At 36.2% G+C, this 15,575-nt stretch overlaps 1 protein-coding gene across 1 annotated transcript in view; it reads left to right on the forward strand.

Annotated features, from left to right (window-relative positions):
• The window catches only part of CPLANE1 (ciliogenesis and planar polarity effector 1), a 134,672-nt gene that overhangs the window by 28,549 nt on the left and 90,548 nt on the right, over window positions 1–15,575 (forward strand). Inside the window, exons 15-19 of the mRNA XM_029940985.1 lie at window positions 3,090–3,254; window positions 6,864–7,037; window positions 9,923–10,151; window positions 11,342–11,481; window positions 14,899–15,116. Of these exons, the coding sequence (XP_029796845.1) occupies window positions 3,090–3,254; window positions 6,864–7,037; window positions 9,923–10,151; window positions 11,342–11,481; window positions 14,899–15,116 (926 nt within the window). The remainder of the gene's footprint in view (window positions 1–3,089; window positions 3,255–6,863; window positions 7,038–9,922; window positions 10,152–11,341; window positions 11,482–14,898; window positions 15,117–15,575) is intronic.

Consider the following 15,575-nt stretch of genomic DNA (forward strand, 5'->3'; position numbering starts at 1 on the left):
AAATCATACAATATATTACTTGTTCATAGGCTACAACACAGCCTGCTTAATACCTTTCCTTAAATTCCACCTCTATACTACAATATCCATTTCCTACGTAAAAGGTAGCTACTTTTTTGCATGGACCTCAAGTATTTTGGGTCTTGAGACGCCTGGGTGGCTCGGTCTTAAGGTTAAGTGTCTGACTTCAGCTCATGTCATGATCTCACAGTCTGTGATTTCAAGCCCCCCTGTCAGTCTCTGTGCAGACAGCTTAGAGCCTGGAGCCTGCTTCGGATTCTGTGTCTCCCTCTCTCTCTGCTCTTCCCCCACTCATGCTCTGCCTCTTTCCTTCAAAAATACATAAACATTAAAAAAAATTTTTTTAATAAAAATATTTAAAGTTTTTGGTCTTGGAATTTGTAGCATCAAGAATTTTTTTCTAGGGGTTCCTGGGTGGCTCAGTCAGTTAAGCGTCTGGCTTCGGCTCGGGTCATGATCTCACTGTTCATGGGTTTGAGCCCCGCGTCTGGCTCTGTGCTGACAGCTCAGAGCCTGGAGCCTGCTTCAGATTCTGTGTCTCCCTCTCTCTCTGACCCTCCCCTGCTCGTGCTGTCTCTCTGTCTCTCAAAAATAAATAGAAGACACTTTCATGATACTGAGAATGTGGCTAGGATGACAGAAGTTCTCAGCTAGCGACCTGGAAGCTAGCCATGACTGTCATAACGACGTGTGGTCAGGTTTGGCCAATTATTACATTTATTTTCTGACTGCTGTGGTTTTGTATATTTCACTCATTCACCTGTCTAACCAGTATTTATTGGAGGCTTGCTATGTCTGTAGTACTGTATCAGGCACTAGGAATAAACAACAAGTTGCCCACAATATGGAAGAGAGATTACATAAACAACTAGCACCTCTCTTGTTATGTCGTATGGTACATGCTGGAGAAGCACAGAGGAACATTTCCCACAATCCGCGGCTGGAGCATTAGCATTAGTCTGGGGAAAACCTGGAGGAGTTGACATTTAAAATTGAGTATGAACCGCCAGTTTAAGTAGTGGTAATGGTTTAACAAAGGAGATAACATTATAGAAGCAAAAAGGCACGGGAAACCATGGCAGTTTGGTAAACTGCAAGTTGTTTCATAGGACTAGAGCAAATGACATATGTACGTAATACGTCATATGTTGGGGGTGGGATGGTGAGAGATAGGAAGGCAGAGAAGAGGTGATAAAGGAGCATACTGTGCAATATAAAGGGATTAAAATTTTATCCTGAAGACATTGGGGTCAGTTAGATACTTTATGTAGGCAAGAGAACTTTTCAAATGAATATAGACCATTTGGAAAGATTGCTTTCCTACAGTGCAGAGGGTCATTTGTAGGAGCGTGATGTAGATATGTGGGTTTTACGTTGAAGCAGCAAAATCAGTCAGTTGAGGAGGTCCTGAATGAAAGCAGTATCAGTAGTACTAGAGGACAGAGGTAACACTTGACAGATACTTAATAGACTTGATCAGCTGGATTTGTGACTGAGTAGATCTGGAGAAAGAAGTCTAATGTAGTTCTCTGGTTTGGGGATTGCCCAACTGGATGAAGAAGAGTGGAATTCAAGGAGACGAAAAGTTCTGATGAAGGAAAGTTTTCATAAGGAGGTTCATTATGGACCTTTACATTTAATTTCATTTCCAACTGTATGGACTAGGAATGGGTTTTAATAATGGAACTACAAGTAATAGTGGCTTCAACAGGAAAGAAGTTTATTTCTCTTATGAAAGGAGACCAGAAGTTGACAGTCTGGAGCTGATTTGGTGTTTCTGTGGTCTAAGTGAGGACCCATGCTCCCTTAGTTTTTCTACTATGTCATCCTTAGTGCATTGCTTCCAATCTTAAGGCCATTATATGAGCTAAGATGGGTACTGGAGCTCCAGCCATCACATGCATGTTCTAGACAGCAGGAAGGAGGAAGGCGGGAAGGGCAAGAAAGGGTACACCTACCTCCTAACTGAGTTACCTCCCTTTGGGCAGCTTCTCTGGAAGTTCTACACAATAATATCTCTTGGTTCAGAGCTTAGTCAGTTTTTTTACATGGCCACATCTAATTGAGAAATTGTGATCTGGGTGCATTATTAACCCCAAATAAAATTGGAATTATTTTATTCAGGAAGAATGGATAAGGGGCAGGCAACTGACAGTGTCAGTCCTAAACACCCTCTAAATATTTGAAGGCAGTGGTCAGGGGCTCCTGTCTCATTTGGGAAGTCTCTTTGTCTAAGTGTTTGATAGATATATGGTTTCTCGGGGTTTTCTTTTTTAGCAGGTTTCCTTCTGTTTTATATCACGTGTACTTGAGATGTTGTTAGTGGATTTTAGTGCTGAAATGATGAGCATTTGCAGCTCTCTTAAGATAAAAATCTTAGTCATCCTAAGGCCTAATGAAAGATAATAAAATCATTCAGAACTTGAAAAAGAACAAAGTATTGCTGACCTGTTTTAAGGTAAAAACTCTTATTAAAGTATGAAACAAATACAGAGAAAAAGTCACATAACCTGAGTGTGTAACAGCTTTCATAAACTGAACATTCCTGTCTACTTTGCACCCAGATCAAGAACAGTACCTTTCTGGGAAGCCTGGCTGGCTCAGTCACTAGAGCATGTGACTCTTGACCTCAGCGTTATGAGTTTGAGCCCCACATGGGGTTGTAGAGATTACTTCAACAAATAAACTTTATTAAGTTTATTTTGAGAGAGAGACAGAGCACATGAGCTGGGGAGGGACAGAGAGGAGAGAGAGAGAGAGAGAGAGAGGGAGGGAGGGAGGGAGGGAGGGAGGGAGAGAGGGAGAGAATCCCAAACAGGCTTCACTCTGTCAGCGTGGAGCCTGACAGGGCTCCAGCTCACAAACTGCCAAGACCATGACCTGAGATGAAACCAGGAGTGTGACACTTAACTGACTGAGCCACTCAGTGCCCCTTAAATATATAAACTTAAAAAGAACATTATCTTGCTAATATGTTTTTTAATTTAATTTTTTTATTTTTTAGTATAATTTATTGTCAAATTGTGCTAACATGTTTTTAATGTAAACTTAATTGTTTCTTCTTTAAGGAGGAAGAAGGACTTGTTTTCTTCAGATACGCTACTATCTTTCTCTCTTATACTGCTACCTCTATAACTATAATTTAAATGATGCCCAAGGATTGTGTGATCAGCTAGTAAGAGAAATATTGAAGTGGTCCCACCTACCAGTAAAAGAAAATGAGGATTGTTCAGGTATGCATTTTAGCAGTCACTATGTTTAATCTCATTAATTTGTATTTATATGTTTAGATATGAAATTGCTTATACATAAAAGTTGGTTGCTCTGACTAAATTATGTTATGGTAAATTTTGGCCTGTCAACTTCTTTTTTTATTTTATTTTTTTATGTTTTTAATTTATTTTTGAGAGAGAGAGACAGTACGAGCACAGGAGAGGGAGATACAGAATCCAAAGCAGCCTGATGTGGGGCTCAAACCCATGAATCGTGAGATCATGACCTGAGCCGAAGCCGGCTGCTTAACTGACGGAGGCACCCAGGAGCCCCTTGGCCTGTCAACTTTTTAGTAGTGAGGGTCATGCCTTATTTTTGCTTTTGTTTTTTTAAATCTTTGTCTCCTCACGGCTTAGCAATAATTGCCTGCTGAGCTAATAGAATTATTTTTTCACAGCGACATTTGTTAGGCGTAATATCAGGTATCATCATTTTTCCTTAATATATTTACATTTTCTTGGCTTAAGGTGGTTTAGTAAAGTGATGAAAACCACTTTCTGAGCTATTCTGAGTCTTCTTTAAAATTCACTTAAGAGGCTGCAGATTATCTAAGTTGCCTTTTTTTAAAAGAGGTATATTGAAACTTGGCAATAATGAGAATGAAAGGCATATATGAACGTATAATATATCTCTAATGGTTATAAATAGCCCACCATTAGATGTAAATGATACCTGTGAATGTGTCTGAAAGGCCCATTGTATCATAACTTTTAAATGGAGTCCATGCTAACTTAGGTTTTACTGTTTGAGCCACTGTTTATCGATTTTTTGCTCTTTGTGATTTTTATCTTTTAAAATCTTTGTGTTCATAAGGGAAGTAATAAGTGTTCATTTTAGATAATTTTGAAAATATGGAAAACTCTAAAGAAAATAAAATTACTTATAATTTTATCATTTTTGTCTGTATACATTTCTATATGTATATTTTAGAGCTATGTTTTGTTTTGTAATCTTTTAAAATTTAATATTTTGATGAATATTTTCCAATGTAAATAATATTCTTTCTTGAAAGCCTATTAAACCTTTTCCTCACTATTGCACATTTTAGTTGTTGCCATGTATTTATTGTTTTAAATAGTGCTGCAGTGTACATAAATTATTGTGAGCATTACTAATAATTTTTTTAGGATAAATTTCTAAAATTGCCCTCCAGGAAGGTCTGCTAGTTGTGTATTACTGAAAGACCTTTATATGTGACTTTTTAACTGATTGGACATTCTTCTTTTTTTTCAGTGGCATTATCATTACATGATTAGCTTTTTAAATAAGTTGAACCTATAGTAATGCATGTTTTAGTTTTTAATGACTATTGTCTAGAATATATTAAGTGTATCCTTACTGGGTTGGGGATCTCAAAGACTACCCCTCACATTCAGCATTTACAGGGAAGACTCATAGGAATCAGCATAGAGTTGTACTCAAGGTTATTATCTACTACAAAGCAAAATTAGCAAAGGGAATAGGTGCATGGGGTGAAGTCCAGGCACGAGCTTTCAAGACTCCTTTCCTAGTAGAGTCACACAGGGCATACTTAGTTCCTATAGCAACAGGTTGTGTAAGCACATGTGAGATTTATTTACCAGGGAAGCTCAGAGACTCAGTGCTCAGTTTTTTTTTTTTTAAGTTTATTTATTTAGTTTGAGAAAGAGAAATCAGATGTGGGGGATGGCCAGCGAGACAAAGAGACAGAATCCCAAGCAGGCTCCACACCATCAGCACAGAGCCCAATGAAGGCTTGAACTCCCAAATCGTGACATCATGACCTGAGCCAAGATAGAGTCAGATACTTAACCAACTGTGCCATCCACACATCCCAGTGCTCAGGGTTTTTAATTAGAGGCTGGATAGTCATGTAGTTGTGTAGTCACCGTTCTGCCTAGCCCATACCAAAAGTCTATACTCTAGGAAGAAAAACGGGTGTTCATCCTAACCCACATTGTTTCTACAGACACTTAGGTCTAGTGAGCCACTCTCATCAGTTAAGATGGTGGGAATTTCCCCCAAATCCAAGTTCCCAGATGCTATCCAAGGGTCAGCATTATAAGCAAAACTTTCAAGTCGTCAGGCCTGCTATGTTAACCTTTTTTCTGCATACTTACCTCATTAAATCATTTATGTAGTTATAATTTAATTTCTATTGCATAAGGTTGCCATTATTAACATCATCACAGTGTACACATAGAATTACCCTTTCACGATTTTTTTGCTTCCACACTGATACAGTTTTACTCTGTGATCCTCTTTTAGAATTAGGTTGCTCTCCATTTAAGAAGCTTATTTCTGAGCTTTGCATAATGAATTTTGTATGATTAAAATTACTGGAAATCTTGCCTTTATATAATTCCTACAGTAAGTTTTATTCAGGAGAGAATAATTCTTACTAACGTATTTTTAACTTTAATGTGAAGAAATAGTAGGAGTTTTCCAAATGTTTAATGACCAAATGAACAATACCACTTGAAGGCTAATAAGACTTTCTCAAGATCCCCATTATAAAAAAAAATTTATTAACAATAATCTTGAGTGCGTACTCTATGAGAAGAGGAGCATTAGGTGCTGAGATGTGCAGTGACAAGATAGAAATGGTCCATATGCATATAGAACTTAATATCCTTATGAATATGTATTAAGTGACTTCTGGGAAAGAAAAATATTTTGCTACTGTTGGGGCCATAAATGTCATAAAAGTTAATGTTACTTTAGTATTTATATTTAATAGTTTCACTATTTTCAGGTTTTTGATTGCCAGTTTATATCACTGAGTATTAATTCTCAAATAGGGATGACATATTTGCTCCTGCTAATGTATATATGTAATCCTGATGTAACTCCCGCTCCCTCATCCGCTTTCTCCCACTACCCCACACATTCCTTTTGTCCCTACCTTCTAAAAGAATCTTATAATGAGCCATTCTTACTAATAGGAGTATATTGTAATTCCCAGATCTAATGGTATAGAAGACAGCAGTAAGAATCAATGTTCTAATGCTTTTCAGATCATATATGTAGTAACCTCTGCCTCCTTTCATCAAAGAAGAAAAATTGGAAAGGGAAGGAATAAGAGAAAATAATGAAATCTAAGCTTGTGAATCCATCATGCTGGATCATTTTGTATTTATCCTTCCATGTTTTAAAATAAAACTGGTAACTTAAAGTCATCAGCAGTTCCTAAGTGCATGTGCTAATTATTTTTGTTCTGTCCTCAAGAAGCATAGATACCTATTATAAATTAGCTCAGGGACACCTGGGTGGCTCAGTCATTTAAGTCTTTGACTCTTGATTTCAGCTCATGATCTCATGGTTTATGAGTCTGAGTCCTGTGTTGTGGGACTCTGTGCTGACAGCCTGCTTGACATTCTGTCTCTGTCTATCTCAGCCCCTCCCTAGCTTTTCTCTAACTCTCTCTCAAAAGAAATAAAAATAAATTAGCTCATAGAGATAATGGGTGCTTATCTCAGAAAAAAAATTTTAATTATAATTTTTTTCTTATATAATGTTGGGAACTTAAATTGTATTACTTTTTAATAGTTTGATCAGAATCTCCTTTGGTCATTTGCTGTATTACTTAGTTCCTGAGAAGTCTCATTGTGAGTTTGGAATGACGAGAAGTGCTCATCCTGAGGCTGCAGTGAGGGTTATCCAGTCCATGGCTCGCTTCATGGCCGCCTATTTCACCAATCAGCTGCTTTGCATTTTGCCACCTCACAATGTGAATGTTCTTCCTCCTCTTCATACTGAAACAGGTAATATAGTAAGCAAATAATTTTCTCACTGTTCGCATAATACTTAAAATCATATACAGAGATCATTATTCTATGGGAATAATGCTGTCCTAGCTTAGTGTATAACACTTAGGAGATTCTCAGTGACTACAAATGAATAAAGCCTGAGAAGGGTAATTACTTGGGTTTGTTATTATTGAATATGGATTTTTAAATTACAGTTGACCCATGAACAATGCAGGGGTTAGGGGTGCCGACTGCCTGCACAGTCAGCAATTCACATATAACTGCTGACTTCCCAGAAACTATCAATAAACTACTGTTGGCCAGATGCCTTACCCATAAGATAAACAGTTAATATGTATTTTGTATTATGTATAATATACCATATTCTTATAATCATGTAAGCTAGAAAAAAATGTTAAGAAAATTATACAAGGGACTCTTGGGTGGCTCAGTCAGTTAGGCATCTGACTTTGGCACAGGTCATGATTTCACAGTTTGTGAGTTTGAGCCCCATGTCAGGCTCTGTGCTGACAACTCAGAGCCTGGAGCCTGCTTCAGATTCTGTCCTTTTTCTCACTGCCTCTCCCCTGCTTGCACTCTGTCTCTCTTTCTCTGTCTCTCAAAAGTAAATAAACATTAGGAAAAAACTTTACAAATTATACAAAAAAATACATTTTTATTACTGTACTTTACTTATCAAAAGAAATCTGCATGTAAGTAGACCTGCACAGTTCAAATCCATGTTGTTCAAGGATCAACTGTATTTATTATTACAGTCGTTTTATATTTAGGCTCTGTTTTTTGTTATAACCCTAGGCATTTATCACTCGTGTTCTGTCTTTGGTAGTAATGTTTCTGACAACAAATTGTATCTTTAATCCCCATTATTTTACTGAAGAGGAGAAGTAGCATTCCATGTGGTTTTTAGAAAAACCTTGAAAAGGGTAAAATCCTGACTTAGAAAATTTGTCTCAATTTCTTGTCTTTCATATCCTACATTAGTTATAGGACTTGAGCTATTTGGCATGATCTTTGTCTTTTCAGATCACTTTGCATACCTAGGGAACACTGAATAGCGAAATTTTTTGTTTCTATCCAAATGTGTTTGTTGAAGAGCTAAAGTATTAGTGTTGGGTGTGGGCAGAGACTATGTTGGTCACATGAGAAACTAATCGTTTCAAGAAGCAAAAACCCATGTATACCCTTTGCCAGTTTTATTTTGAGGCAGTGAGTGGAAATCTTAGCAATATGTTATTTTTATCTTTTGTAATTTAAAAATGTTTATTTTTGAGAGAGTGCGTGAGTGATGGAGGAGTGAGTAGTGAGAGGGGGACAGAGTTGACAGCAGTGACCCCAGTGCAAGTCTCGAACTCATGAACTGTGAGATCGTGACCTGAGCCAAAGTTGGATGCTCAACTAGCTGAGCTGGCACTCCAGGCACCCCAGCAATATATATTTTTTAAAAATAGCACTTCAGGGGCACGTGGATGACTGATTGGTTAAGCTTCTGACTCTTGATTTTGGCTCAGGTCATGATCTTGTGGTTTGTGAGATCCATGAGATCTGCACTAACAGCTCATACTCTCAAAATAAATAAATGAACTTAAAAATATAGTTCAGGTATTGTAATTCCAGGTGTCTTATTCATGTTACTTTTAAAAAAAAATGTTTATTTATTTCTTTTGAGAGAGAGTGTGACCAAGTGGGAGGGACAGAGAGAGAGAGGGAGAAAAAGAGAATCCCAAGCAGGCTCTACACTGCATAGAGCCCAGTGTTGGGCTTGAACTCACCAACCATGAGATCATGACCTGAGCCAAAATCAAGAATCAGATGCTTAACTGACTGAGCCACCCAGGCACCTTTCATTTTATTTTAGTTAGGGGAAAGTATAGAAGGCTAAGGAGAAGGATAGGACCCTTTGTATTTAATCCCAAACCAGACTGAAATCTTGTCATTTAGTCAGGACTGTTGAAAATCATTCTTTTCTACTCTCTTAGAAACACTAATATAATTAATACTTAATGCTTGAATTTTACCTCAAATTAGTTTTTTTACTGGATAACACTATGAGGAATGCAAAGTCATGTAAAATACAGTCTCTGCCTTTTAAATTTCCAGTAGGAGAAATAGAGATGTATTACAGAGCAGCCCGCAGTAATAGTACACTGTGGCCCGGTACATTCAAATATACATTTAAATATACATTTGTATGTTTATATTATCTGACACAAAGTTTTCATTAAACTGTATATGTATTTTATGGAATGTACTCTGATGCTGTCTCTTTTGTTTTCTACTCTGTTCTGTTCCATTTTTTAAGAATGCTGGTATTTATTTCATGACCCACTAATGACGCATATTCTTCAGTGTTAAAAAAACCAAACTAGAGTATGTTAAGTATTATTTTAAACCATTTTGTATTTTTCATCCCTGTCATGGTTTTGTGTAGAAAATACTAATTAAAGAGATAGGGGCTCCTGGCTGGCTCAGTCAGTGGAGCATACGACTCTTGATCTTCAGGTTATAAAGTCAAACCCCATGTTCAGTGTAGAGATTACTTAAAAATAAAATCTTAAAGGAGCGCCTGGTTGGCTCAGTCGGTTAAGCATCCGACTTCAGGTCATGATCTCACGGTTCGTGGGTTCGAGTCCCATGTCAGGCTCTGTGCTGATCGCTAGCTCAGAGCCCGGACCCTGTCTTCGGATTCTGTGTCTCCCTCTCTCTCTGACCCTCCCCTGTTCATGCTGTCTCTGTCTCTCTCTAAAATAAATAAAAACAGTAAAAAATTTTTCTATAAAAAAAAAATAAAATCTTAAAAAAAAAGATATGTAAGTCTGTGAAGAGGAATGAGTTCTGATAAGTGTAATTGTAATAGCCATTTTTTTTTTATTTACACATAGAACAGTCCCTTCGACTTATTCCTCTGCAACACTCTAAGGTGGCCAGTGTTGTAAGAGATCAGAATCTTTCTAATGTTTGGACGGTTGAATATGCCCTTGAATTATTACTTATTGGTGGCCTAGTTCCAGAGGCTGTGTGGTTGGCACATAAACTTGGAGACTGGAAGACATCTGTTTCAATTGGTGTGGCTTTCCAGCTATTCTGTAAACATGATAGTAATTTCACAAGGTATGTATTTTTAAGCAAACATAGGTTGAGAAAGTATAATAGTATCATCTATTTTTTATTTTTCTCATTGCTGGCATTTATTCACTTTGTGGAATCCTTAGTCCAGAATTGTCCAATGAAACTTTCTTCAGTGGTGGAAGTGTCCTATATGTGCATTTCAGTATGATAGCTTTTACCCACATGAAACTATTGAGCACTTCAATTGTGGCTGGTAAGACAAAGGAACTGAATTTTCAACCTAATTTAAATTTAAATAGCTAAATGCAGCTAGTGGCTACTGTGTTGGACAGCTCAACAGCTTTTTTGTGTTAAAATTTTATTTTAAAAAAAAACCCACATTTTTATTTTAGCATATTTGTTAGTAATGCCCTAAAGGGCTTATAATCAATGCGAGAGTTTGTCTATTTTAAGTAACATTTGAATTTTAAGCTAATCAATTGAATCTATGTATTTTTAACTTTTCTGGCTATTACAGTATTGCTCTATCTTTGATATTTTTCAGTTCAGTAAGTCAAACATATATTTATTTCTTAAGTAACCACTTTGTACCAAGCTCTGTACCAGGTATTTTAATGGGTATAAACTTAAATGGTACATAGACTCCCATGTTTAAGGCATTTATAGTTTAGTCTTAGAAAAGTTGGGACTAAACATTATTATAATTTAGTATATGTACTGCAAAAGTGAGCACAGAACATTATTATAATTTAGATAGTATGGTGAGAAAAGTGCCAGTGGTGCAGTAGAGAGAGGAATAATATCAAATGGGTAGAGGACAGGAAATGGAAATAACATTCGAGATGGGCATTGAAGGGAATACAGGATCTCAACAAATGGAGTAGCTGTGGGGAGAGATAACATTCCAAACATGAGCAAAGACATATGCTGAAAGACAAGTTTGGTTTAGTTTGGATGGAGTAGTATGTATGGTAGCAATGGAAAATAATTATGGGAAGGTATATTAGTATCACAATCATGGAGACCCTTAAAAATCTCCTTAAGGTAATATTTCACCATTTATTTCTTTTTTTTCCCAATTATTACTTTTAAAAATAGAGAATGAGTAAAGAAAGTAAATTTTACTGTTTGTTTTTTTAACATTTCATGTTTAGTTAATGTTAGTTCTTAATGTGTTAATTTTTCCTTTTTCAAAATTTGGATTTATTTCCCTTAATTTGATGTGATTTCAGGTTCAAGAAAAAGAGTCTGAATTTACCAAGAAATATGACTCCGGCACAGATTTTCCAGGAAAAACTGCAGTGTTTTTTAGGTCGGCCAACCTCTTTGGAAACAAAAAATGAAATGGGCTCAAAATACAAACAATTTACAGGTGTGTTACCTACCGATAGTCTGACACATGTATCAGCTTAATTGATATAAACCTTATGATATTTTAAAAAGTTTATTAATATCCACAAATATATTAACACTTCAAAGTAAGCTTATCAAATATAAAAGTATGTTATTTATTCTTAATCATGGGAGCATCTCAAACTTAGGCAGACTCAAATAACAATGATTAGTAACTGAATAATACTCTGAATTTTTCTGTGTATTTTTTTACTAGATGTATTTTGCTATGTTTGTACTATTTTCTTTTGCAGTTAGAATCGTAGAATCTCATAAACAAGAGTGTACTTAAAAATACTTCAACTCTTGCCGAGTGCATAAATCACAGAGTTGGTTTTGTTTTTAATTTGAAAATTTCAGAGTGGTATTACAAAATTAAAAATAATGTAATATCACATGTATTACATAGATTTACCCAGGAGCCCTGTAAAATTTGTTTTATAGATGGAGAAATTTAGATGAAAAATTTTGAAGTCAGGTACTTAAAGTTGTATGTGTACCGACTACTGTGGGACCCTTTGGTTTCATTAGTGCTTGTTTCCATTAAGCAGAGAGGCTTCTAACTCTAGATTCTTAGAACTTACTAATTGTAACTTCTCTTTCCAGGAAGAATGCATAGTACTTGGAAATCTTACTGAAAACTTTTCTTTGATAATTATCTGCCATTATTTTAAAAAATAAATGAAAAGATAATGTAACTACATGAAAGTTGGTTTTGAAAAAAAGACTAAAAGGAGCACCTGGGTGGCTCAGTCGGTTAAGCGTCTGACTTTGGCTCACGTCATGGTCTGGCAGTCAGTGGGTTCGAGCCCTACATCAGGCTCTGTGCTGATAGTTCAGACCCTGGAGCCTGCTTTGGATCCTGTGTCTCCCTCTGTCTTTACCCGTCCCCTACTCATGCTCTGTCTCTCTCCCTCTCTCAAAAATAAATAAACATTAAAAATTTAAAAAAAAAGTCCCAGTCTGAACTTACAGTTCTGACAGTATCTTGTTTTAAATAATCTGAAAGCTTTCCCAAAATATATAGATAAAAAGGTGTTTCAAGATAAAATAGAAAAATATACAATTTGGTGCCCTTGAGTGGCTTAGATGATTAAGCGTCTGACTCTTGATCTCAGCTCAAGTCTTGCTCTCATGGTCATATATATGAGTTCAAGCCCTGTGTTGGGCTTTACACCCAAAAAACAAAAAGCAAAACAACACACATTTTAAGGGTAATATATAAAGAAAGTGGGGGAAATTTCCAGAGGTCAGAAACAACGAGGAAATAAAAATTCATTGGATTCCACCCCTATGTATTTACCTAAGCATAATAAAACTATAGATCCACCCAAGGCCTGTATACAAATGTTCACAGCAGCTTTTTCATAACAGTCAAAAACTGAAACAACCCCAATGCCTGTCAATTTGTGAACGGATAAACAAATTTCAATGTATCTGTAGAATAATCAGTAATGAAGAGGGACAAACAACTGATAATGTGCAACAAATGATGATTTGCAGAGCCATTGTGTGGAATGAAAGAAGTCAGAAACAAAGATTACATGTTGTTTTGATTCCAAGTATGTGACACTTTATTAGAAGTAACACTATAAGGACAGGAAACAGATCTGTGGTTGCCAACAGAAAAGTGTAAGAGAAGTTTTTTGGGGTGATGGCTATTGATTTTTCAGGGCTGTGTAGATTTGTCAAGACTCATTGAACTTAAATAATACATGGATGAATTTTAGTATATGTAAATTATACTTAAAAAAATTTTTTTTCTGGAGGGCCCCTGGGTGGCTCATTCAGTTAAGCATCCAACTTTGACTCAGGTCATGATCTCACAAGTTGTGGATTTGGCCCTATTGGGCTCTGTGCTAATAGCTCAGAGTTTGGAGCCTGCTTCAGATTCTGTGTCTCCCTTTCTCTCTGCTCTCCCCCACTCTTGCTCTGTCTCTCTCAAAAATAAACACTAAAAAAAAAAAAAAATAGAGACAGAGCTCTGTCTCTCTCAAAAATAAACACTAAAAAAAAAATAAATATATAAAAATAGAGACAGAGCATAAGCAGGGAAGGGGAAGAGAGAGAGGGAGACAGAATCCAAAGTAGGCTTCAGGCTCTGTGCTGACACCTCAGAGCCTGATGCAGGGCTCGAACTCCTGGACCACGAGATCATGACCTCAGCCAAGGTTGGATGCTTAACCAACTGAGCAACCCAGGTGCCCCTGTAAATTGTACTTTTATAAACTGATTTAAAAACAAGCTCAGCAGATGGTTAGTGAAGTGGAAAATGAATTTGAACCCTCTATGAGATAAAAAATAAGTATATAAAAGTATATATGAAGAAAAGAGTTGGAAAATATGAAAGAAATTTTGTAGAGTACAGAATAAGAGGACACAACATATGTATAACAGGAGTTCCAAAATATCCATACCAAATTGTGGATAGTGGCTATCTCTGGAGAGAGTAAGTGGAATATGATTGATACATAAGAAATTTCAGCTGTATCTGTAACATTTGATTTTTAAAAAAATACAAATTGAATATATCAACAATGTTAATATCAGGCAAGGATTAATAGCACATGAGTGTTTTCATATTCTATATCTTAAAGTATGCTTTAGATACGTAAAACTCCCTAAATCTTCAGTTCTACCACCTGCATCAACTTGCATTTTACCTTCTGGGACATATATATATACAGATTTTTATACAGTTGAAGCCAAATTCTAAGAGTGTTTTGTATTTTTTTGTATTTGTTTTTTTAGCTGCATAAGTCATTTTTACTAACTTTTATTTTAAAAGTACTATGGTGAACTATTAAAAGAAAAATTACTCTCCCACTACCTGCATTCACATAATGTTGTATGTTGTTTTGGTGTCCTTCTTGATATTTTTTTCCCATCAATATGTTTTTATTTAACTCAGGACTATATTCCAAGTGCATTTATGTTCCATAGTTGCTATTATAATACCTTGTAAAATTTTGGAAAAGGTCTTATGCTCTGATCTCTTTTAAAATTTTTATTTATGCATGTGTGTATGTATATATGTATGTATATGATAGAACGAGTGCACACAGGAGAGAGAGATAGGGAGAGAGAGAATCTTAAACAGGCTCCACACCCAGCATGGAGCCTAAAGTGAGGCTGGAGCTCACAAACCATGAGATCATGATCTGAGCCCAAATCAAGAGTCCAAGCTTAACCTACAGAGCCACCCTGGTGCCACCCCCCTCTATAATCTTAAAGTAACAGAATAGTTATTAAATTTGTCTAGAAGTTGGGATGTTTTGCCTGTCAACCATATGTTCATTTTGGATGATCAGTCTTTTCAGATCTGAAATTTTATACTACAAAATAGGATCCGTGTAATATAAATTTTAACTATTTTACTTCATTTTGTATTTGGTAGATCCCATTGAAGAAGAAGATGCAAATCTCCTCTTTGGCTCAGTGCAGGAAGTACTGAAAGCAGCGGTTATGGCTGATGCAGATATTCTTTCAGAGACATTTCAGCTTCTGCTGAGCTCTGCCAAGGACTTCAGTAAGAGACTGTGGGGCTTAGTGCCGGCCGGCTTGTATCTTCCGGCTCCTCCATTATATTGTCCTCAGCCAGCTGTTCTTAGCGAAGTAAGCTTAGTTCTTAAACTTTTAATTAATTTAATGTTGATTTTATCCAAATTGTAAAATAATCAACTTGATAATAACTAACAAGTTAGGAATGCAAGCTTTGATGACAAACTTCCAGATCCTAGATTTGCTGTTTATTAATTGTATAATCTTAAGCAATGTGCTAAGCTGTTTAAGTTTCCTCATCTGTTAAATGCAGATGATAATAGTACCTGTAAGAGTATTATTGTTAGGATTAAATGATATAATTCTGTAAAAGCTTTTACCTTTGGGCCTGGGACACACAGTATGCACTCAATAAATGTTAAAATTATTGCAATAATAAAATCAAGAGAGAATGCTCTATATGCAGGTTTTTAAAAAATAGACATTTCTATAGTCTCTTGCTTTGTTCATTTTAGCCACTCTGACTGGTGTGAGGTGGTAGATGTTGGAGAGGGTGTGGAGAGATGGGCACCC

This window comes from Suricata suricatta, chromosome 6 (genome assembly GCF_006229205.1).
Source record: "Suricata suricatta isolate VVHF042 chromosome 6, meerkat_22Aug2017_6uvM2_HiC, whole genome shotgun sequence".
Classification (NCBI taxonomy): domain Eukaryota; kingdom Metazoa; phylum Chordata; class Mammalia; order Carnivora; family Herpestidae; genus Suricata; species Suricata suricatta.